Source organism: Falco punctatus (genome assembly GCF_963210335.1).
Source record: "Falco punctatus genome assembly, chromosome: 8".
NCBI lineage: Eukaryota > Metazoa > Chordata > Aves > Falconiformes > Falconidae > Falco > Falco punctatus.
The window spans coordinates 15,062,552-15,088,782 of NC_137588.1; the positions used below are offsets into that span (position 1 = coordinate 15,062,552).

The following is a 26,231-nucleotide window of genomic DNA, read 5'->3' on the forward strand; positions in this document are numbered from 1 at the left end:
TTGTCAAGTCATACCAAAAATACTGTAACTGGGAACTTACATAAGGTTTGCATAGCAGTCACCATAAAAAGTTTACATACAGGGTTATCTGCAATGATACAGGAACGTGCTATTCTCTACCCAGGAAGGAGCAGTGCAGCAGCTATTGACATTTAGGAGCTATTACTGGGAAAATATTCACAGTAAATATTTTCTTATGTTGCCTCCCTACTTCACTTTTGGGAAGCTTTTCGCCCCCAAAACCAGCATCAGATTCACGACTGAGATTGACAACTGGAATAATGAATCCACAGCTGATCATTATATCTCTTTTCCGCCTTTGTAATCCGATTGTCATCTGATTATCAGTAAAACTGACACGGTGCAGTTTCTGTTGTGGGACGTAGATGCTATTAAACACTGTTTGCAGCATTACACAGAGACGCTGCAAAACAAAATAGCAGTGGGGCTAGTCAAAATCAGAAGTGCAACGAAAATTCAAGGCAGTTCTGTTCTCCTTGTCCTTTAACCTTTCTTCTAGGTTTTTCTAGTCCCTAGAAAAGATAACTAGCTCCTTGCTATGCAGTTTGACCCTACAGTTCAAAATGATCGGGTAAGGATCTGCTGTATGGATAGTTCAAACTCCTTTTCCTCCCCGCTCTCCACAAATATACCTCTAAGCAGAACAACTCTGGAAAACTTTAGTCCTAAAGGTTAGTGTTTTGACAAGTTATGACTGTGTGAAAACAAGAGATTAGAATGGAAACTGATTTGCAACTTTAATTATAGCAGCCACTAATGGCAACCACTATAATATATGATAATTATTTGGAGTAGGTTATGCTACACTACATAGGAGCTTTAAAAAAATAGACACCAAGGTTCACAGCTTTTTTTTTTTTTTTTTTTAAACTATGCTGATGACTTGGTTTGCCTGAAACTAAGTTTTACATTATTAAAAGGGATAAATCCATTTAACTTAATCATACTTTACACACCAGCTTCACACACAAAAATTAGATTTTGATACTGGAGGGAAAAAAGCAAGACTAAAACTATTAGAAAATGAAAAATAATCTCACCAGAATACAAGGTTAGCATTATGAGTTTAACCACATACACACACAAAACCTGGGAAATGCAAAAGTCAAAATTTTCTATCAAAGTTTGAGCAAAATATGTATGCCGTTCCATGGGATAATTCTCATTTCATGGGCTATGATGCTTAGGTAGTGACTTCTAGGCTAGCCATCTTTCATTAGACTGAACAGGAGTGGCATACACAAGTCCATTGGATAAGAATCCTATTCCTTCCCTTGCTTCCTCTGGGAAGAAGGAGAAGGCGACAGAAAAAAGGGAAAAGGCCAACAGGAGATAAATAATTTGTATGCCAAAGCTGAAAACTTTGTAACTGAAGATTTCATCTAGGAAGCGTGTAAGATGTCCCGTTCCACAAAATAGCATTTGAAAACACTGCTCTGCATATTGTTAAAAATTCATACAATCATTCAGTTATGACAAAAATAGTATTTCTCTGGCCATCTTCCTTAGCTCCTGCTTTTTTCAAAAGCCAAGTGGAGATTTCTTTTCTAAGATTCTACCAGTGTTGGCCTATCTCTGTAGAAAGGCACCTGAAAGATTTTAAACCGGGAAAAAAATACTGTCTACTCTTAAAACTCAAGTAAAAAAAAAAATTCTAAATATTTTTTACTGCAACATGAAAAAGTAATCACATTGCAACACACTATGAAAAAAACTCAGCTCAAGAGGATCACACTGGGGAATGTACAGTGCTGGACTGGAATATATCCGGAAAACATTTATGATAAAAATTCAACTGTAACTATTTTTATGAAGACACTAGAAATACTAAATCTTCTTGAGCTAAAATTGCTAAATGCAAAAAACATCTTAAAAAAAATAATTACACCATCTAATTTGGGGACTGTAAACACAAAACTCAAACAAAGATCTGGGAAGGATCAATGCAAGGGATTAAATACATTCACAAACAAGACTACACTCCTCCTTAACTTGTAAATCAAACATATACTTCACATTTTGAAATGTCCCTGGAACTCCAGGGAATCTAGCTTCATGAAGTTATTAATGTTCGTCAGAATAAAACACGCTAGCTGTTTTAAAGTGACATCTACATTTTAGGAGCCGCATTTTTACCACAGAAGCCAGTTATGTGTTCATTGTTGATAACTACTGAAATAAAAGTGGCAGAAGTTCTACAGCTATTTAATAAAAGCATGGACATTTGGGGGACTAGCAAGACCACAGAATATGAAAGATGGGATATTACTAAAACAAATCTTTCCAGCTGATAGCAAACAACCATACTTTTCTTTGTTAAACTATGCCAACAACCACAACAAACAGTAAAAAGAGCCAACCGCCCAACAATGCATCCATGCCCTTCCACATCACCTTTTGATTGCCGTTCCTGTGCTCTACTCAAGAGAATAAGGAACCCATCCTATTTGAATTGCATAATCTTCAGTGGTTTACTACAGAACAAGCCTTCTGTATTGCCTCAATGTTTGCATCAAAACACAGTCCAAGTTTACTTACAGGACAACAAACTACTTCTCAACTACAGTTTAGAAAAGCGCAAATCAGTGCTGCTGCCAGTTGTCATAACCAATTTCCCTCCTCTTGCCCAGTTCAATTGCTGTATCATTCTTATTTTCCCCAAACAAGAAATCACTATTCACAAGGTTCAGGGTATACTAGTCAGCACAGTGCCTCTATTCTGAAGGAACAGTTTTGTGCACTGACTGAGAGCTACTCAAAATCTTCTAAATGTGTAGAAGTTGTATTTCTGCTGGACAACCGACATGTACCTTTGAAGACCAGCTGCACTTCTGCACTCAGAAAAGAAGCACAGATTAAAACTACAATTTATGACAAATAATAATAAGAGAGACTGAAACATCACAGAATTTCCTAGAAAACAAATCTCCTTATTAGTTTATAGGAAGTCCAATATAAAATTTCTTAGTACAAATCAATCAGTTAACAAGGGCTGTATTCCCAAATCACATACACAAATGATGCTTCTCTGCTTTTTAGAGTCCATCAGTTTCTATGGTATAAAGACATGAAAATAAAGCAAAGCTACAAATTGGTCACTGTTTTTTCTGATGAACTATATCCTTACCCAGCCCTTTCATCATAATGAAGGCACTGCATCACCAATTAATTTTATTCAGTGATAGTGCCAATGACATAATTCTCCTGCCATTTTTATTTTCCTGGTGAAGCTTTCCCCCATCTAGGAGCGGCATAAATCACTTGGAGAAATTGTGTCAAGTGTTGGCTCTCAACCATCACTTAGAGAATGCTGCTTGGTGTTCTAGGCTTGCCCTGTAGTGCTGCGTACAAAGACCACAGGCATCGTGTGCATTAGGAAGGGTAAACTTGCACGGTCTTAAAATATTTTCCTTCAGTAATTCCTCCTCCTCCCCTCTCTACTGACAGTGAAATTTCACAGAAGGGCCCCATCTCCCATGTTCTGGGGTCATGTGGTTATCCGCCAGCTACTCATTCTTGAGGGATTATGAATCCTTGACAGATTCTTATTCACTTCAATACTGAAAAGCAGTGAGACTAGCAAAAAGCTTGCACGAGGGCCAAGGATAAATTATACTTATGCAGTAAAAGAGGTAAACCTTTTCCAAAATGGCATCTAACACAACATTTGGGATGCCCTGTTCAGCATATTCAAAGACAGGAACAAATCACATCCAAACCAAGATTCTGGGTTCTTTTCCTCACCCGTACAAGCTTTTCTTTAATTAAGATTTTTCAGAACAATTCTGTTAGAAATGACTGAATACTTCAGTTCGATTGTATTCTGAGAAGGTGCCCAAGGGATACATCTTGTGTGTCAGCACATGAGAATGAATATGCCTGAGCTTGCATTCACTGCTACTACTACCAGCTGTTGAAGAACCAGCAGTACAGTTGATGATGTCCACTGGATACACTCACCTTTAAATGGAAGGTTTTCTCCTGACAGAAAATAACATTGTTTTACAATTTCCCAGCCAGCACAATACAAATTTCTTCACTTTCTTCTAGTGGCGCAACTACTCATTCTTGAAGGTTACACTGCTAATTGAGGCCATCACAGTTTCTTCTATGCTTTTGTTGTCTTCTCTAATCCTCTCTCACCTCTATTCCAGAGAAAATGTACTGGGCTAAAACTGATCCAACTCCTCCGCTACACATTTCCTGCATGTCATTAACACTTCTTCCAAACTCCTAGGGTTAAAGCACAAGTTCCTAGTCTAATCTGTCATTCACTGGTTGAAAACATTGATAGAGAACAGATTTCTTACAAAGTGTTCTTAAAAGTTACTTCATTATCATCTGTACTTTCTCATAGTAGCTATGCATTAATGTAATTGCTATTTTCTCCCCCTAACACTTTAATAATCTAAGTGCATTTACAGATCAACTAACTTCAAACCTACGCTTAAGTAGCATAAGAAACTACCACCTTAACCACGTGTTACCATCTTCTCAGCTCTATCACCACCACAACTCATACGATGCTCTGTAGGCTCCACACCAAGCTTCCTTGAATCTTTGAAGATTTGTACAAAACCATATCAACAAAAAAGTTGATATTCCCTCCTACCCACTTCTGCCTTTATGCCACAGCTCACCTTCCCCTCAATCGCATCAATGCAGATTTGGTGTAAAACTGAGTAATGGAACTGACCTTGTCAAAAGCCTTTCTTTTCATACAAAATATGCCTAATTGCAGTCCTATTTCAATTCAATTCACAGTGTCCCTGTCACTTTATAAATGATTTTGTTTCATTCTCTACTTATAGGCCTTAAACAGAAATTTGAAATTCATTTAAACTAAGAAAACTACATTGTGTTCATTTCTAAAAAAATTATTCTGCAGAGTGGCTTCAGAAAATACACATCCAGTCTGACAGTACTAAAAAGTGACTGATGACATAAACCAGAATAATATTAAAATCTCTCCTGACCCTTGATCCCAAAGACAATCACAGCCTTAAGCAACGCAGTTTTTCATAAACCCATGATGTTTTTGTTAATCGGAAGTCTTTCTCTTCAAGACATCATTTGTTAAATTACTGTTAGAAGCCAGTAACATTGAAAAGTCTGTTAAAATTCTGAGCCATCATCTTCATTTCCTCATTAATGCTCTTAATGAACTTAACTGGCTCCAAAATGCAGTTCTGAAGCTAGTTTCAACCCAAGCCAACTCAACAAATGTATTCCATACATACAACATGGATAACAAAACAATGATTTTAAAATACCAAACCACTTTTTTCCCCACTAATAGCATAACTCTCACTAGGGACCTCTCAAACTTTATTCTTTTAATTGTATCTGAATCAAAACAACGTTTAAATTGAAGAGTAACCTCCCTCAGCTCCGCCTGCTCCTCATTTGGTTACTTTTTGAAATATTTATTTAAATATCCAAAATTACACTCAGAATAAGAATAATCTGGTTCAGATCAAACCATAAACTAGCTAATAGCTAGCAGCATCTCGATTTACATTTTCTACATCCTTCTGGATGAAAAACAATGGTTTCTCTTTGTTTTGAGGTGTTTTAAAAGTGTGAACTGTAATTGAGTGCATCCCTTCACTAACAAAGAAATTAGCATTTATTTCAATATTGGCTTTCTTACAGAATACTACATACCTTATATCTGGCATATTCATTTGCTAATCATTCCTAAATATGTAAGTTGGCCAATATCTTTAACAAATATGCCCCAAGGTTAAGGGACTCCGAGTATGTCTAATGATGTTTTAGCAAATAATGCATTCACATTTAAAATCAAGTAAAGGACATTTCCATTTCTTCAGGCTGTAGAGCTTAATCAGTTAAGATCTACAGGTTTTTTATTTTTATGGGGATAGGAAGGAGAGGTTGAGCAGCACCTTGGGATAGCAGTCATGGGTTATTATACCAACATTCTCAAATATAAATCTGCACAGTACTTTGCCTGAATTTATATACAACAAAATTTCTACATACTCATATATATACTCATGATTCAATTTCATGTTGCTTCAGGTTAAAACAAGCCACACTTTCATGTGCTTGAACACAATTCCCATGGCTGCAGTTTTTACAGTACATTTATGCATAGCCTAAATCACTCCTGTGCATAAAGATTTATGGAAAGTAAGGGTGTTGCAGATAAATAATAAAACACCTTCTTTCCTTTCTTTTTTTCTTGGACCATGCTCATTTTCACCTTCCAATACAACATTAAAAAAATAATCCATATTGCCATTTGTTCTCCAAAAATTACCTTTTAATACAGCTAAAAGAAAGAACCAACACTATTGAAAATGGATTCTGATAAATTATTACATAGAAATTCTTCTCTGACAACTGTGGTAATGTATGGAAAAATGTATGTGTATAGAAGGTTGTTAAAAGAAAGGGAAAATCATCCTTCCAATGACTTGTATAGAAGACATTGATTTCTTCTTCATTTTCACTCTACCGTTAAGTTTCAAAAAAAGTGTACCACTTATGTGGGAAGGGACCACACAACATTTATTTCTAGCATTTTTGAATTTGTTTTGCTTATTTTTAACATAATGCTATAAATACAAGTCCAGGCTGGGTATGCCACCTAAATTTGGTCAGTACAAGCATGCACTCTAAGTCAGACTTTCTTTGGCCTTGTAAAAATTCTTGAAATCACAGTATAAGGAGAATCTTTTATTTGCTAACATATTCAAACACCATAGTTCGAAGCAAAAAAAATTATGCAACTGAGTGGTTATGTCAGGTGCCAAGATCAGTAGAAAGGGTGGCTCTGTTCTTTTATCACCAGCAGTTCAAAATAAAGAGTAGACAAGGCAAAGACAAATATACCACAAGTCACAGGATATGAATTCTACCAGTGATCCAGAAAGCACTGTCATTATCTCAACACAGCAGCAGAGAAGAACATTAGGACTTACAGCTGATATGGGACTAATCTGTACCCTATTACTCTGAACGAAGCTGTAAATTGAGAAGTCTTTGACCGCTGTGTAAATGATGGATGCTAAAGTGGGGAACCAGTCACTATACCTCCACACACTTTGTGCAAGAACATCTGTACACAGAAGGCAAGGTTCCGCTCATGCCTGCAAAATGAAATTACCACTACCGCTATACTTCCCTTTTCATCTTTTTTTTAGATTTCTACAACAATAACACATGCCACTGATTTTTATTTTTTAAAGTAGATTAAAGCAAAAACTAAATCTGCAAATAACTTGAGTTCTTCAAATACACCAACTCCAGACAACACTACTTTTGGATTCATGCTAGTTGTGAATTCAGCAGTTAAAAACATGCGTCAGTTCATATGACTCATGGCACACACATGACAGCACAGAAACCTAGCTAAACAATCAGATGGCAGCAGTTCATGCCCTTTGCTCCTGTCCATCTGTCCAATCAACACCACAAAAATGCACCGAGAGTCAATAAACTAAACCACATCTGCTCTATAGGCAAGTAACCTACACGTTTTGCTGCATGCGCCAAGTTCCTTTCATTGCAGGATTTGCTTTGGAGACTGACAATGACAAACTGATGCAACGTTAGCAGTACTGAACGCTTTTTGATCACCCATCCTTATTTCCTAATATTATTCACTGAGGATGCTAATTTATAATTATAATAATTATTATTTTGCAAATAGATATGACTGGAAAACAGAGTAAGCACTAAAAAGGTTTCTGGGCCTAAATATATATAAAACTGAAAAGATAAACATCAACGTTAAATGAGTTTCCGTTGTGAATCTATGTAATTATAGACTAGTCTTAACAGATTTGCTTCTTGTGTATACATCAATGCTCAAAGCCAGAAAGACCTTCACTAAACAATTTCATTAGCTCCCTAATTTAATGAATTTACTACTTTTTCATACGGTTCACAATCAAAATCTGGATTCCTGGGGCTCTCGTGTTTTAAAATTTTCTGTTATCTACCTTTGATGAGCCTTCTGACGGTGATGCCACCATGTAATCTGTGCCTTTGTAATCTTATAATTAGGCAATGGATGTATTATACATGTTTCAAGGTGAAAAAGAATGTTTCATAAGTGAATAGCAGTAGATTTCACATTTATGTCCTGTACTATGCCAATTCTGTTGTCTACTTAGAGTTTATGACATTATTCTGGTCTAGAGACACCCATGTGGATTTCTGGACCTTGTAACCTGCAAGGCTGGTTATGTCTACCCAGATGTGCAGAGACACTTGATTCAGAGGCAACTCAGGTTAAAAAGAAAGAAACTACATCTCAGGTGCATTTTGTAAGGTCTCAGAGCTCCCCTCCTGGACTCCAGTTCTGCGATTTTTCTGTTCATCATATTGGATTTATTTTGGAAGTGACTGACAGAACTCAGTAAAGTACTACTCAGAAAAGTTGTAAGGGGACAGCATCCCATGACTACTGGCAAAAGAAGTCCCAGCAGTTATATACTTTTCAGATAGGGGACATCTCCCCTTTGTTACCAAATCTGCTGCACAGTTCCTCTGCAGTGCTGAACCAATCTTTCTCACAACCTCAACTCTGGGTCGAGAGGAGCACTTCCCATCATCTTTTTTTTTTTTTTTTTTCCAGTGGCAAACAATGCACTGGAATCAATAATGGGTACACAGCCGCATGTTGGGATGAGGAGTTACTATTGGCCTTAACTGCAGTTAAGTAATGAGCAGATTATAAAAACTAAGAAAGAACTTTCCTTCCCCCCCAGAAATCCATCTTGGAGCGTGCATATGAATGCTCTATTTGGAAGTAGTTTTTATACCATTTTTGGGGGGTTTTATTTACATTAGAAGCATTCTATATTGTAGTCACTTAAGATTTTCTTGTTTCTTTTCCTTTTACCCTTCCAGCCAGAAGCTTCTGCTTAAAATCTTTCAAAAGGTGGGAAGTCAAACATGGTACTTCCACTACTTGACAGAAAATGACTGCAAAACAAGTCCTAGCTTCCATCTTCCGCAGTTTCTTTATTTGCCAACCTACATGCCAGCAATTTTACTTCTCTATTGTTATGTATATAAAACAGGATGGGTGCAGTTTTTTCTTAGTCCCTCCAGTTCTTTAAATTACTATCTCAAGTAATAGATTTACCTTCACATCACCACACAAGAGAAGGTTAGTGCCCTCCAATCAGACAATAGATAATAATCCCTTTTGTGTTTTACTTCCATAGTAGATCCACTTTCATATTTCATATTTGTAGCATAGTAGCATTTTCAACAGCTACCTTCTATGAGCAACAGTTTTTGAAAGATCTTAAAGACATCTTCATACCCAATTTTTATTTTATTTTTTAATTTAAAAATAAATATTTTATATTTATTTCCTTTTTGGCACCCAATTTATTTTAGCTTTTAACCATTATGATTTAGTGACTCATACACATTCTCAAACCATTGTTTCTTGGTGTCAAGAGCAGGTTGCTTGTATGAATTTGAATCTCACAATATAAATTAACACAGACCAGTATAAAAGGAAGTAGAAGTTACCTGACAGTTCTGAATATGCCCCCAAGCACACTCCCATTGCCCAATTTTACAATGGTGCTTGTGCACATTCTTTCTAGTGACTTCTGTGGGAACTGTAAGTAAACCTTTCTAAAAGAAGACTCAGTAAAGTTGAATGTTATTTTTTCTGGCAGACTACATACAATATACTTTTTGACTCAAGTCTGTAAACACATTCCTTTGTTGAAGAGTATTTCCATTCCTAAAATAATAGCTAATGCATTACTCTTCGTCAAGACAGTGGAACAGAACTGCAAAAGGATTAATTTCTGGTCTGGTTATGCAGTAGCTTTGAAATTCTGCCTTAAGATCTTCCCCCTCTATTAATTTCATCCATTCTTATCCTGCATTAATAACTGTTTGACTTTCCTTGCACTCTGTTAGAGAAGTATGCACATTTTATGTTACATTAAAATATGACACTAAGATGACAACAAAAATCAGCAATACAAAAACTAAGACCAACCTAGAGAGTTTCAGGGGAAAAAAAAATTCAGCACCACCAGAAAGCTACCTTGAAAATATATAAGAAATTAAATGTTCTCTATTAATTGTGCAACAAAAACTGATCCAACAAAACAACAGAAATGTGTCTAAAGACATCCTAATGGTAGGTGTCGAAGCTACTCCATCAACACTTGAATTTGAAAAAACAGATAAAGAATGAGTGCCACAAAGAATTAAAATTAAAAAGAAAAGCTTATTTGACTTTCTTTGAAGCGTAAGAACTTTGCAAATTTTTCCTTGAACTTTCATTAAAACATGACTTGGTTTTCAACTGCAATAACCCTTCAAACTTCCACCTGCAAATGCTTTCCCAGTATTGAAAGAACGTTTTACTTTCTGCTTCAGCCACCCTGCAAGATTTTCTTCACAGCTTTGATGGGTAGAGGACCATAACCTTACCACTCTTCAAGCATTTATAAAGATCTACGGCAATACCGACTGCCTGTGTTTGTCACTGTCAATGAAAAATACACAACTTGTCCTATGAAAGTTAGCCTTTGTCAAGTGTAGTTCTGCAATCATTTATATTCTATATGAAAACAACTTATGTTATTGCTGTTTCACTATATTTTTTAGACATATAAAACTTGTACAGCAATTCTTTCTGCTCATTTTTGCAAATGCTCCCTATTTTCCTCTGCTCCTTCTTTGCCTCAGCTAAGATTTCAATACAATGGATAGAATAGTCTTTTAGAAGAAAACAAAACACAAACCTTTCTTCAGCTTCAGTAAAAAGGGTACTTGCAATTAGCTGCTACAGAAGGCTGACCATTGTCCCCATCACTGTAGCACCTCTGCAGAACTTACTCCCTGATGCTTGTGTTTAAGAAAGAAAAGCAAGAAACAGAGATGGTGCAGATAGGATAAGGATAAAAAGCTGACCTATGTGTCACCCCACCCCTTCTTACCCAGATCCATGCTTTTGGAGGCTTTCAGATTAATTGATTCAGACTGCTTGGCTGGTGTCAAAGATCTGAAGTTGATGTGCTGATCTGTTAAATGCACTGCTGAATTTATGATAGGGCTACAGAAAAAAAAAAAAAAGACATGTAAAATATTTAGGCAGCAGTTCAAAACATGAGTGAACTAATTAAAGCATTCACAAGTATACATGTGTTTCTTCCTCCAGTTGCTTACAGCCATGCATTTTAAAATCAGTTACTGATCCTCAACTTCCTTTTCTGAGACTTAACACCTCCAGTGACTTGTTTTTCATCACGGATTCAAATATAACCATAAATGTTTAGTGATGATTGCTTTTAAACACTCATATTTTATTTAGCAGAAGGGGGACATACCAGTACCTGCTTTTGGTTTTGTTTTTCTCATGGTTTTTTTGTTTGTTTTTTTTTTTTTGTATTTTGCTAGTTCTATTTAGCCACTACATTTCCAAATTATTTATTTCTACAGAAAGTTGGAAAAATACCGCCAATGTACACAGCTCAATCCTATTTCATCAGTTAATATGAAGTTATTTCACAGCCTTGCACCACTTCTGCAGAGGCTGGAGCCTGGAGGTCTTATGAAGGATACCATAACACTGAAAAATTCCAAAGTATTGTAGTTTCAGTTTGGGGGTTCTTGGGGGTTTGTTTTTGTTTGGTTTTTTTTTTTTTTTTTTTTTTGATTATTTTACGTAATGTTAGGCAGATATCTAAACATTTCAAAATGTTCCAAAATAATAATAAAAAAACCCACAAACACAAAAAACATTTATTTCCAAACTCTTCAATCAAAATGTTTGGTTTTACAGTATCAAAACACCTTTCCCCATTTTTTGCTGCAACACAATTTCAGTGAAATCAGCATGACTTGACATAGCAATTCAATTTCAACAGAACTTAAGTGCCAAATGGAAAACCAATACAACATTGAATAAAAGTCAGGGTGGAAGAAAGGGCCTGTAAATTTCATCATCATTTTAATACACCATCACCATTTAAGAGAGTGTTTCTGCTCCCAGCTTCTTGAAAAGCTATTAATAGATTCTAGCAAACAACTGCAGCTGAGAATTTAATGCAGAGTTCCATTAGTCTATGTAGACTTTTGTTCGTTTACCATGTCATACATACCTGCCTGGGAGACCAGAAATTATGAAATTTCTCTATGTTAGCAAAGAGAAAATAGTTACAAGAGTTTTCATGGTATGAAGAATTCGAGGTATCCATACTAAAACATATCTACTCTTCAATACTATGTGCAACCAATAATTTCAAGGGTAGTTTTTTAATCACATCCATGTGCACAAGGGCAGAAGTATGGCTAAGTTTTTACTTGAAATGCAGGCTTCCCTAATATCATTGCAATAAAACAGTTGCATATCAAAACCGAACACACACACACACACACACACACACTGAGTAAACAGTGTTCAACATTGAATTTTCAGCATCTAGAAGTATGATAGGTTGAAATGATGCTTGGATTTGAATCCTGTGCTGCTTGTGAAAGTCAAAGCATATGCCATCATGAACCTTCAACATGTCTCCACTTTTTTTCCTGCACTTCCAAACTTCTGTATATACCAAGGAAATTAAAGCTTGTAGCTGCCATCAAGCACCTTTAGAGTATCTTTACAAAAGGTATTCCCAGAATATCTGAAAAATCTACCCAATGCATTTATAACTGGTAAAGTGTCCATAAATTCTTCCCCTACACTTTTCAACGTTCAAACTTACCGAAGATTCACTTTGTAACCTCCAGAATGTTTTTGGCTGACATGCTGCCTAAGAAAATCCAGTTTCCTGCAAACTGAATTTGGCTACGAGTCCTAAAGCTTTAAAAGACTTCAGGAACTGCATCCACACATAGCAACCACTGCTACAGTCTTAGATTAACTTTTTTTTAAATTTTTTAATTGGGATTATGGTTTGGGATTCTTTTTATTTTACTGAATACATGCTGGGTATTGTGATCCACTGTGATCATGGACAGCAGGCATACTGCAGCTTATGAACAACTGAAATGAACAACACAGTAAATGCTGAAATAACATTCCCAGATTATATTAAAGGATCACCCAGATGACTAAAAACATTAGTATAATGTTTTAAAAAATAAAAAGTGATTTTTAAATCAATTAGAACTACTATCACAACCACTAATGAGCAATTCGAGTTGTAACTATTAAGAATAGCCAAAGTCCAACCTATGATTATAATCCTCATTCAGCAGATCCTCACTGGGATGAGGTGGGAGAGGTGGAGGGGTTTCATTTTCACCACTGCCACGATCAGACACTGGCAACTCTGAAATAAAATTTAAAAAGGGGTTAAATAAGCCAGAGAAACAAGTACATTACACCAGTTCACTGATCAATGACTGGACTGGAAGGCCTCAAGCAATGCTGAAGTGAGTCACAAATTATTCAAATCCCTAAACTAACTAAACTAGAATTAAAATCACACCAAGCAGAAAATATACCCCTTGGGATTTCCTGAAGAGCTGATTTTCAGATTTGCATATGCATAATTAAAGATAAATATAGGGAAACTTTGTGCTTATAGTGAAGTTGAGTGCAAGGCACAAATTGCTTTACTCCATTTGAGTGGATTTTCACCTCTGCATAGCTGCACCCTAACCGATGGTAGGCTCATGCTTTCATTCCCTTTGATGGGGAGCATTTGCCACCTTTCACGTACAGAAGAGAACCACACTCTCAGCAAAGAGTTCAGAAGAAAAATTTCTGTTATCCCATGCAAGAGAAGAAAGGGGCATTTCCGAATTACAGTCTCCATTTTCTTACCATTATGGTAATTCCTTCTTTACCTTTACAACAGGCATTCATCTCACACTAGAAAATTACTTTGGACTGAGAAAAACATTAAATACTCAAACTGTTCAGTTGTTTGCAAAGCAACACCACTTCTGTACCTGCAGTACTTAATATGACTGCCCTGCCTGCTGTAAGCCAGTTCATTACTGCCCTGTAAATTCACCTCTCAATCTAAAGGTCTGATCTTAAAAAAACGTCCCTACATTTTTCAGTGTAGAACACGTCTTCACCCCTCCAAAACTTAACAGGAAACACAAACACTGATTTTTGGGTTTCAGTGACAGGTAAGCGATTTAACAACACTGACATACCACACTCATGTGACCTGTTCTGTGGCACTGAATGTTGTCAGTCAATCCTACTTGCAAGTACTAATCTAATTTAAGAGAAAAGGGTTTACCAGGAGGCAATCAAGGCAGACAGCAACAGACTATATTTATTAGATAAGAGCACTGAGACAGTTCCCTAAAAGCAAGCAAGCAAAGAAACCCCAACAAAACCACACTGTTAGCTCAAGAACCCTGTAAAACTACTGGCTGGGCAGCTTCCTACCTAAAGATCAGAAATAAAAGAAATATTTCAAACCCTGTATCTCAGGAAAAGTTAGACCATCATTAGAAGAAAGTGAAGGTGAGCAAATGAAAAGTTCTAATGAGGCCTTAAAAAATGCCGATTGCCAGTCTGATGCAGAAAACAGGTATGCTACCTAACATATGCACACTGTCTTCTTGCATTATGATCACATTCTTTCAGGTTGCAATTTAAGGACAGGAAACAGAAATGAGGAGAAAATGGCAAGTTCCCACAGTAAAACAAATTTAGAACAAAGGGAAACTCATACTGTTCAATGTTATTAGATGATCTGAAAGATGAAGTGGAAGATGAAAAAATTTACTCATGTAAACCCACTCAGAACTACCAAAAATAAGCAGACTATGCACCTCTGCAAAAAGACTGCAGGCTATTAAGTAAACAGGAAAGGCAGGTGGAATTCCTTGTCAGTGACTGCGAAGTGATACACATGGCAGTGGGGGAATACCCTTGACACACACACAAAGGCTATTACTTCAGCAATTACGACTCTGGAACAGTACAATACAAGTGCACTGGATCGTTCTTTTAATATATGCTTAGTGAAGTCAAAAAGAAACAAGACATTTAGAGCCTCAAGAAAAGTCCGAACACTCCATTGAGAACTCAGAGTTAATGGTGTGCCTATTTTTGAAATAGCATCTAAGGTTTCATTCTTCCTATCTGAAAAAAGGATGCAATTTAATTCAGAAACAATTTGAAAAGGTGGCAAGGGTAGTTGGACACACGTAGAAACACTTCTACAAGGACCACGGACTAGGATTCTTTGGTTTAGAGTAAGAAGCAATAAAAGGGTATACAAGCAGTCTATGGAATTGTAAAAGCCATGCATAAGGTGAAAAGGAAGCTTTCCCTGACTCTCATACACAGTAAATAGCAGGCACTCAGTGTCACTGTCAAGTTGCACACCTAGAACTAATATGAGGTAGTATTTTTTTCCGGTGCAATTAAAACATGGAACTCATTGTCATGAGGCTGTTCGGGAAATCCACTTTTTAAAAATATATTAAGAAGTGGACTAAAAGGTAGAGTGGTATCAATGACACAACAGTCCAGACAGTACATCTGATTTAGGAAGTCCCTAAACTACTGACTGCCCTAAGTAGGAAAGAGATGCCTGATGGAAGGGAACAAAAACAAACAAAAAATACCCCAAAACCCCAAAAAACTGAAACAAAAAGAAAACACCACACCCTACACTGTGCTTTATCCTCTTTGAGCAACCTCTGATAGCCATAACAAGAGACTGTATCATGTAGTTACATTAACTTTGATTCACAGTAATTAATAAATCATTTCACAAAGGGTGTTTGGTGGCGCTACCACGTTGTTTGTTACCACTGGCACTTTTCTTGCAGTACAAAAATGGTACACATAGAAAAATGGCAGACTTCCTGAGTGAACCAGAAATGACCACAAGGGACTACAGCTCCCAGCAAAATGGGAGCAAGAGCAAAAGAGTGAGAGAATTTAACTGAAGAAGCAGTCACTGGCTTCATGTTCAAGACCTCAGGAAATTCTCTTAACAGATCCAGAGAGATCAGAGGAACAGCTAAGCCACTAAACAAAATATACTGAATTTTCAGATATTAAACAGTTTAGGAGAATAAATAAGCCTGTCTATAAGACACATGTAATATTTACAAGCAAAATTTAAACATTAATTTAAAATTTCACTTCTTAGTTTTCTATCTTGACATTACCAGACCTATGGAAACAGATGCTTGTACAATCATGAAGACTCAGCAGTCTATGGTAGTAGAGAGAGTTTATGATTATTCTACTACTTAACCAGAGAGATGACAGCATTTCCCCTAAAACCGTTTATAACGTAGGGTTCTAAGAAATATATAGGAACCTCTAATGAAACACATTCCAGTAATCTTTCAACACCAGAGATGTAAAAAGCTGCTGGCACTGAAGTATCAATTCTCAAAGAGGTTGTTCTAAAAAACACTGAATCTGCGCAATAGCTTGGCAGCAAAAGAAGTGAGGACCTGAAGGCAGCAAGTATTATTCATGCAAAAATAGAACAAACACTGGCATTTCAATATTGGATCAGTATCCTCCCCCCCTTTATTTAAATATCCACAGGCAAGACAAAATGTAATGTTTTGGCTATAACCACTTTTCCCCAGACATTAGTTTTTCTTGCTCATGTATAATAAAAAAAGGCTCTTAAAACAGACAGCAGTATTAGCAGGCCAAGCTTCAGTGTATTTTTGCTGAGATTTTATTATAATTTTATTGGTAGGAGCAGTGAATGGTACTGGAAATAACTTATTAGAAAACATTAATTGAGAAAGTGACATTTTATTAAACATAATACTGCTCCTGTCATTAAATTCATACATCAGATCCTGTATTATGTTAAAATCTCTTTTATGTTTTATTATTCTTCATAAAAACGTACCAACCGTACTTCTACATACAAGATCTGGATAGTGCGCCATAAGAACGTACAAGGGACTGCTCCTGCCTGTCACAAGCAGCTCACTATGTCTGTGACTCACGTCCTTAAATGAACACACAACCTAAAGTTCATAACTGAGTTAAATGAGGGTTGTGAACAGATGTATTGTTTTGCCTTTACATGTGTCTTGAAAGGCGGAGGACAAAACTTTATAAAAAAACATGCAAAAAAATATTTTGAACCAGTGACTGGAAATAGGTGACAAGCAGAATGAGTATTAGCTCAAAGTAATTAATACCATGACTTCAAAATTACAGAAACATTCCTACAATGTGTGGGCTTACTGCAAGCTCCAAGTGCTTTCTACCAGGAACATTTCTGACTGCAGCCCTGCTGCAGACACCTTGCTGCTGAAAGTGCCTGTGCAGTTCCACATTAAGATCACTTCAATTTTACTCATCAAATGCCAAATCTTCAATAGAAATTGCAATACAGTGATACTTCTGGTAAATGCTAGCAACATCTTTGTCATTTGTTGTTCACTGACTCCTTCCAGGCTATGGATGGGAAGCTCCAGCCATGTCAAACCCTCTCTGACAACAGCCCCCAGCAGCACGCCAGGGCATCCTTTCGACATCCAACATACATTCTCTTCCAAGGCCATCACATGTTTTTGCTATAATGCCTTCTTATCATCGTTCTTTAATTAAAAAGACGCCTATTGAAAATAACTTCATGAATGAGCCGCAAACTAGTCATCCTGATTTTTGGATCGCAGTTGGAGAATCCTTACCTGAAAGTAACATTACTCTTACATTTCAAAACAAAATACATGGAAGTGACAAGTTACCTGTTGCCATTCACCTCTATCAATGGCTCCAGAGCAGTTGCTTATTTATATGCTTTTTAAGGAAGTGTTTATTAATGAAGGTATTTGCTGCTATCTGATCCCTTGGCAACGACTAACTCTACAGGGCAGGCTAGCTCCAAGGATGACTGACTCTTTTCTCATATAACTACAGCATCATTTTAATTTCCATACACAAGAAATATAGGGTAGAACTACACAAAAGGATCTGATCTTTGAATATTTACAAGGCTTGTGTCTGTATCTAATTCTTTGCCTGGAGTCGCATTGTCAAAATACTGTAGTCACCACAAATTATTTACCCTTAAATTATACGGGAGTTTCTCTTGAGCTTTACAGATACGGGCTCTTTGATTTTGGTTAAAAGTACCCCACACAGTCATCACAGCAGCCTACGAAATTACTTTTTGCCAGCTACCCTGATTCCACAGTTGTCTAGGGAAGTGGGAAAAATCATGCATAATTCAACTACACCGAAGAAAATCTTTTTTTCTTATTGGAAGGTATTCAAGTGTGTGCTTGGCTCGAAGAATAAGAGCACACTTAGAAGGACAGGGGTCAAGACCATCTCAAATACTTTAGACTTTTCAAATAACTAGTACCTTGCTAAGTCAGGTGCAAACTGGACAGATAGCAGAGTAGTCTTAAAAGCTCTTACTTATAAGCTTGCATATGCTCATACATGTAGGTTTTCTTTGTACAATGTACACATCTACTTAATTTTTTTTAATGAGTTATTTAATATAATTCAAATTTGTAAATTAGGGCAATATTTCTAACCTTTGAACAAATTTACCTTTAAGTGTACTTTATGAGTATCATGCTTTTGTATAAATTAATTTAGCTTATAATAACCCCTGGGACATAATCTAAGAATTCAATGGAAAAATCATTGCACTCATTAAAGATATATAGAAAATAAACATTTTGACAACATATATTTTGCACTCATCATTTGTTTTTTATCCAACCTTACGTGTTGGGGCAGCGAGCTAGAAACTGTTACTTAAACTGGAATTTGTGCCAGGAATCTAATTCACAACTTCTGAGTCAGCTCTCCCACCCTCGCTGGATCTTCAAGCCTCAAAGTAACATAGTGTGCACTTACTCTAATTAATTGCTTTTCTAGTGACTGTAGATCTCAAAAAACCCCCAAAACACAAAGCACTTTTATCACAGAGAAGGATATCTAGAGACTACCTTTTATTCTTTCTTGAGGACTGTATGTTACAAATTGCTGAAGAACAGTATCATTGCGTTGGGAAGCAGCTGCAAAGTTATGACTCCTGTCACAGGCTGATTTTTGAAAGACTCCCTGGTCTGAGCGCTCCTAAGAGAAAAACAGAACCACACATTGTAGCAAAAAATTTAAATTTTCAACAATGCAGAAGATCAGCCATCATTACAGAAGATGCACAAATACAGTGTAATGCAATGTGTTCACTGTACATTGATTCCCTTCAAATGAGAAACTTGAAAGCTATCTTCAAAATGACTATCTGTTTTTGCTGACCATGAAATAAGACAATATCTAAGCAATAACAATCATTAAGTGACGCACAAAAACGAAGACTTTTTTTTTTTATGACCCACAACTGGCTTCATTCAAATGCTCCATCTGGGAGGGCAGCTTGTGACATTGTCAACACAAGAACATGGGCAATGCCAATGGTATTTTTCTGCCAGCCAGCTGGTTCCCTTCTCTCAGAGACTGTGTGCATATGTTCTGATGATCACACACTAGAGCAGTTTTGCAAGTAAGGAGTTACACCAAACTCCCAAACACAGGTCTTCTGGCTAGCAGCTAAACAAACTCCTGTCACACCTCTAGTCAGCTTTTCTTTTGAGACATTTCCCACCCCCCGTACATGCCATATCGCCTAATTTATTCTCCTGAGCAGTTGCTCAAAAGAAAAAAAGGGGGGGGGGGGGGGGAGAAATAATCACAGTTTCTAAAACTGGGACAGACCCAGAAAGACGCTTTCTTACTCATTATTCAGGGAAAACAGAAAATCCACACAGAGGAATATTATGGCTAGTTTTCAAAATAACCTTTGTAGTTTCTGTGATTTTTGTATCTGCTTTTTAAAGGGGCATCTAACTGGCTTCTATTTTTAAAGCGCATGCTCATTGTGCCAGCAAACTTCACACTAAACATACCATTCCTTAAATTTCATAGTCACAACTGCAGAATGTATGTATCTAATGCGTACAAGTTTCTTTGTAAAATAACGCAAGAGGTTTAACGCATTAGCAAGTGATTGCCTGCAAACCAACGCATAAGAAAGGACAGCGGGTTACATCACCTTGCAACCTGCCCTTCAAGCTTAATAATATTAATAATAAGAATATTAAAGATAATGAAATAATGATAAAATAATAAAAAATAATAATAAAATGGAAAAAATACACCCCAGAACACAAATCAATGCTGGAATGCTCGTGATGACAATATGGCTACAAATGCAGTTTCAGTGGACAGGCAGCACATGCAACATTCTCTCCTCCTCCTCAGTGCAACATGAGCCAATTGAAAAGGCTATTTTGAACCTCTGTGCAGAAACACACACACCATACAGGCACTGACAATTATGGTGCTTCTTGTTACTGGCAATTCTTTAGTTTACATAAGATCCCCTATGTCACAAGGTCCACATTTACTACTTTCACATGGACACTGCTAGCTAAATTAAGCCTTACAACATCTGAACTAGTACTACCTTGGAGACGTGTACCGACTGGGACAGGGAGCCTTAAAATAACAGCAACAACAAATCTGCTTTTCCAGCTCTTTGACAAATGACACAATCAATATCCCACAACTGATCAGTAACCAGCCTAATTAGAGTATCCAGCTTATAAAACATAGCTGTTATGGAAGACCTCCATTAGTGTCCTGACCAATAAAAACAATAATGCATTTCTAAACATATACTCCTACCAAGCTGAGATGCTGTATTCAGGAAGCTTTTTTGGGGAAAGGAAAGAATGGGCAACAACCCATTTCTGCTGTGGTCTCCAGACTCAAATGGAATTACAATTGAACCTAAAGACTACCCTATAAAAAATTAATTCCTGCCTAAAATGAATTTGATTCAATCAAGACCTCATTATACATTCTTCACAGGGCATGAGTCAAGATTATTTACCTCTTTCATATGTCTGGACAATAAACAAAACTATACACTTAACTACAAAAAGCAGCCTCATACTTTTATTGGGTCAATCTGATGTTTGATTAGAAGCTTTTTTAAAAAACAATTTGGCTCCTGTTAAATGAAGAAAACTTGCAGAAGCGAGCTTTATTTGAAGGTAAGCTATCTGTCTCATGCTACAAGACTGCACAATAAATATAACCTATACTTAACAATTCTTCCTCATGGCATAATGCTATGTCACATAGAAAAGGAAAGCAAAAATGCATTTTCCTTTAAAGTATTCCAGAATTGCTAATGAGTATTTTTTTTATTTTCCTGGCATGATTGACATCATGTGGCTTTTGCAAAGGGTCTGCCCAACAAAGTTAGAGCATAATGTTCAGTAAGTAATATACTTCTAAATCTATTTCTTAATCAATGGTGGTAGTAAAACAAATAGGAAGTTATTAGAAAATATTGAGTTAATTATACTAAAAGATAATCTGCATTCTCTTCCCGCCTCTGATATCTTGTGCGAATAACACCCACAAACATGATAGTTCTTAACGTTTTGAAAAGTTCCAGCAATGCTTGTTAGGTAAGAAGCTTGTCATTTTCTCTTGAAATTCTGTAATGGTATTTATTACAACATTTTATACCACAAATACACTTGTATGTGTTTTTATTTTAAGGAACTGTACAGATGTTGAAAAACTTAAAATATTTACTCAAGGGTCAAAATTAAAACGAGGATGAGTAGTAAGGGCAGCCAGTATACACACATACAAATTAACTATGTAAAGATGAAGAATGAGTGTGCATATATGCATGCATGCATGAAGGAGAGGGAGCAAGAGAGATCATAAAACCGTTCTTTTTCAAAGTTGGAGCCTATTGGCAATCATCGATTTATATGAGGTCTAGAAAAGAGCCATTAAAATTTCTTTCTTCTCTTACTTTGTTACCTTAAACAAACTTTATGCTAATCAACTCAGAAACACATCCTGGAAGCAGTGGCCTTCATCTGACCAGGGAAAGTAATATATTAATTCCTTGAAGGTTAAAAAAGAAAAAAAAAAAAAGTAGGGGGACAGGACAGGACCAGAACACACATGCACAACAAGTGGAGTGAATTACTAATGACACTGAAAAAGCAAGAGTGAAGTTAAATCCAGGTCACACTAAGATATCAAGGTCTCTGATCATGACAACAAATGAAATCAGAATTCAAATCACCTATATCCCAGCTATTGCTTTTAGAAGGTAGTAGATAGTCAAAACTACATTAATCCTAAGATAACCCTTTATGGGACCACATTTGCTTTTGTTCTAATACTTTTCAAATAAAATAAGAGGCAACTTTTAGCCTGGTCTCAAACAGGAACAGCCAGACCAGGAGAGATCAACCAGAAACTCTACGCGTATCCTGACTCCAGGAAGGCAGGAATTCATTCTGCCAGGAGGGAGGAGCTCTCTGTGACCAAGACTTTAGCCATCATCTCTTACATGCAAAAACATTGGGACTGGAAAGACATTTATCTAATAAATGCATTCACTGCTTCACCTCCGTCTGCACCTCTAGTCTCCGGAGAACTACCAGCTGGATCCTCCCTCGAATGTTCCCCTCCATGGACATGGAGCGTCTCAGTGTTTCCATAGCCTCATGATTTGACTTGCCCAGAAGTGACTCCCCATTTACTGCAACAAGCTGATCATTTACTCGCAAACGACCATCCTACAAGCAAAAAAATAAAACCAAAAAATGTTTTAAATAAGAATTATTAGGCAGAGAGGCAACATACAGGAAAGCAAGATGCAGACAATCAGATATTGCTTTCTAATAAGAAACAAGAGACTGCATAGTACCGGGTCTCTCAAAAGAAAAATCCTTTGTCCATTAATTGGCCATTTTTTCTTCCATTTACTAGATTTGGGGTAAAGTTCATAGGGCAATTAGAAACACAGAAGTGCATGCACAAGCTACTGTTTTTCCTGCATGTACAATTTAATTTGCATCAGTTCTACAAAGAAAACATTAAAAGGAACTTCTGCTTAGTTAAAAAGGACCCACAGCTGTTAGTATCTGCAATGCAACCATTATGAAGTACTGCAACACATTTTCCATGCATTATTATCTGCTGTTAAGGTCTGGTAAGAAACAGCTCCAAAAATTATCTTATATTCTCACTAGTGTCTATGTTGTCACAATTACCATACCACCATATGGGGTAGTGTTCTCAGTTCAGGATGGTCATTAAGACTTAAGCATCCTTATTTTAATTAATGCTGTCCGTTTTTTTAACATTCAAACCTGCTGCCAATAATAAAACTAGGGCTGAGCCACATCAAGCAGCCTATGCTTTGAAAAAAGTCATTCCGTTTCATTGCCAAGGTTAACTGACATTTGTGAGCTTAATAAAATTGTGGACACTGGTATTTGGTGATTTAGGAGTCCTACTGCTGTTGTCATTATTATCTGTGATTTATTTCTTTTCATAAAAGCATGTGCCATGGACTTTTCTCTTTAACAAGAAAATAAGGTCTATTTAATTAAGAGACAAGAGTTTCTTTTAAAACTTGTCAAGTTCGCAATTATCAGGTTGGCATCAGACCTCAAAGAAGGAAGGAAAAGAATAAAAAACTCAAGACATCCAATATAGAAGGGCAGTGAAAAAAGAATAGCAGAGAAAGAACTTGCACAGAAATACGTTGATTGCTTAAAACGAATCTCATTCCTTCAAAGGTTCATTACATACTCTTCAGAAGGCACTCGTCCGAACTGTTTACATTTCATGCATCTGAGTAATCCACAATATATATACTTTTCGATTTTTATTTCTTCCTATCACTAAGATATTCAATTAACTATTCCACTGTTGCTGCCAAGTCATTTGTGCTCAAGTGAGCTACAGTAGCTGTGACAAACCCAGCTTTACTAAAACGTTATTTTTGTTGGAACTTAGTATCATCATTACCATGGCAGAGTATGAATAGCTAAGGACCTGGAGAAGAACAGCATATACCAGGATCTAAAATAAACTGGGAAGGATAAGAAGATTGAAAGACAAAATTGGGAGATGACTCACTCAGTGAAGGAAAATGAAGAGAAATATAACTTTTCTCAGGAGGGTATGGAAACAAAGGATAGGAAACAGCAATGCCATTTGGAAAAGATACTGAAACCTCTCCCACCTCTCTGCTGAGTATTTAACGCCAACATAAATTACATACAGCCAAAGTAAATAGGTTAACCTCACCCCTTCTCTACATCGAAAATGATGCCATCACATGCTAAAGTTTAAGGAGAGAAGAGTTAACATTTTTGAACAAGGAATTTTATTATTTGCACATGTTGCAATTCCTTTGTGTTCTATCAAAATCGGCTGAAATGAATGGAGTCATTCACTGCAACAGGAGTTTGAGGAAAAAATATTCTCTTTTTTGTGAGTTTCTGTAACACCCTGAAAATTTTACAGGTTCTCATGTCCTTCTATTGTCCCACAGGTTATTGGATTACTTTTTTTCCTTTCTGTGGATAAACACCTATGTATAAATACCCATTAAAGCTTCCTATTAAATTGTATAAAATACAATGTCAAATGAATCTTGTCATGACTACATCTGTTGACCATGCAACTGTCCTGAACACAACGTGTATTATTACATCAAACACTGCAGCTTCAGAAAGCTCCGAATTGGCCTGATTTTTCATTTGCCTTGTAATATTTTGGTATGAGACTTTTTATTTATTTATATTTTAATAATGTCAGTTCTTAAAGTACTTCTTTTGATGCATCTCCCTTCTTCCCATTCTGTTAGTGCCCCGCTTAAATACAAAATTCAACATTTCAACTATGATCAGAGAAAAAAGGTGTGCCTGCTTTATAAATGCTGATCAACAACACTTGCTAAGTCACCTATACAAGGTAGGCTGAACACTTTTCACACATGCTCAGGTAGAAGTTATTTCACAAAAGAACTTTTGCTATTTTAAAGACTGAGGCGTGGGTGGGTGGGTGGGGGAAATGCCAATGTTTAAAACAGTTTCCAAATACAGATTTTTTACATCACTGATGTTATGGCCTGTTTAGAAGCCTAAACTTCAGGACAATCTGCTTGGCTCAAAATAAGCTAAATGTTGTTTTAACGTATCTTTTTCTTTCATCTCTGAAAGGTAGGTTTCTTTGTGGCTTCTGAGTAGAAAAACAACATTTGGCATTTCAGCAAAACACTTTTCAAATGCCATCTCTGAAATTGCAAGTGAGTTATTCTAATAAAGGGTGAAATTATTGTTCCCTTGCTTATTCAAAAAAAATTGGGTTTTTTTTCCATGGAGACTCACAGCAAGGGGTAGAACCTACCACCACATGGCTACTGTATTCAGACAGCCAGTCACAAGACTCTTACGCTTTTTACAGTAGAGCAGGGAGATATAATGCCATGTTCTTCAGGGACTTACGTTTTTAAGCAAAGCACACCTAGTTATTTCCCGTATCACATCAATGACATCTCTCTCAGAAAGAATTCCTTGATGGCATTTATTGGAATCATCCAGTTTCCCCATCCACAGCACACAACAAGCAATGTTTATAGCAACAGCACTCAGAAGCCCCATGGAGGTTCAAGCTATACCACGTCTGATTTGAACAAATGCACATGTAGAAAATACTCCATTACTTCTAATAATGGCTCTGCTGCGTTTCAGCTGCAGTAGACAGCAAGTACCTGATCATCAGGAATGTATCACAAGTAAAAAGCCAAGATGTCTCCAGATGAACAAGGCTGAAATCCCTGAAGTTGTGAGGAAAGATGACGCATTTAAACTCAGTCAAATGTTTTCTTCATGTGAAAGGCTCTGCACAATTACAAATATTCTTGTAACCTCTTTATGTTAGCGATAATAAAAAACCAGACACTTCAAAAATTACAAAAGAAGGTTAAGAAGGGACATAATGGTTCAACCAGCAAAAGCCAGTGTTCTTATTCCTGCAGGATACATTGTTAGAACACCAACTAAGAACATTAAGGCATTTTTACTTTGTTTGGTTTTGTAGCAAGAGCAGTAAATAGGCCTTGGGTCTTACTGTAGCATGTGTGATGCACGATGCATTGATATTGCCTTTTATCTTTAGCTGGGACAAAAATCATAAAGTATAGAATTAAAAGACTTCAATTTTCCCTTACTTTTTTTTTTTTTTTTACAACTTCCTTACTGTACTTTGCAATTCTACTAATACATCAGAGCTAGATTAATGTTTTAATGTTTTGAAAAACACTAAAGTATGTTGGCGTCTCTCCAGCCCTTTGGTTCAGACCAACAACAGTTAACAGTAACCAACAAAAATTGCCTGCATCTCGTGTAACTCTTCATTCTAAAAA

At 36.6% G+C, this 26,231-nt stretch overlaps 1 protein-coding gene across 5 annotated transcripts in view; it reads right to left on the bottom strand.

The window, feature by feature from the left end:
• PARD3B (par-3 family cell polarity regulator beta) overlaps positions 1-26,231 on the bottom strand; it is a 412,825-nt gene that overhangs the window by 176,185 nt on the left and 210,409 nt on the right. For 3 of the 5 annotated variants that reach the window (XM_080400255.1, XM_080400253.1, XM_080400257.1), the window contains 4 exons: positions 22,417-22,587; positions 18,916-19,045; positions 13,217-13,316; positions 10,977-11,092 (listed from right to left, as the gene is read on the bottom strand). In XM_080400255.1, the coding sequence (XP_080256381.1) occupies positions 10,977-11,092; positions 13,217-13,316; positions 18,916-19,045; positions 22,417-22,587 (517 nt within the window). The remainder of the gene's footprint in view (positions 1-10,976; positions 11,093-13,216; positions 13,317-18,915; positions 19,046-22,416; positions 22,588-26,231) is intronic. The other 2 variants (XM_080400254.1, XM_080400256.1) reach the window with 2 other exon arrangements.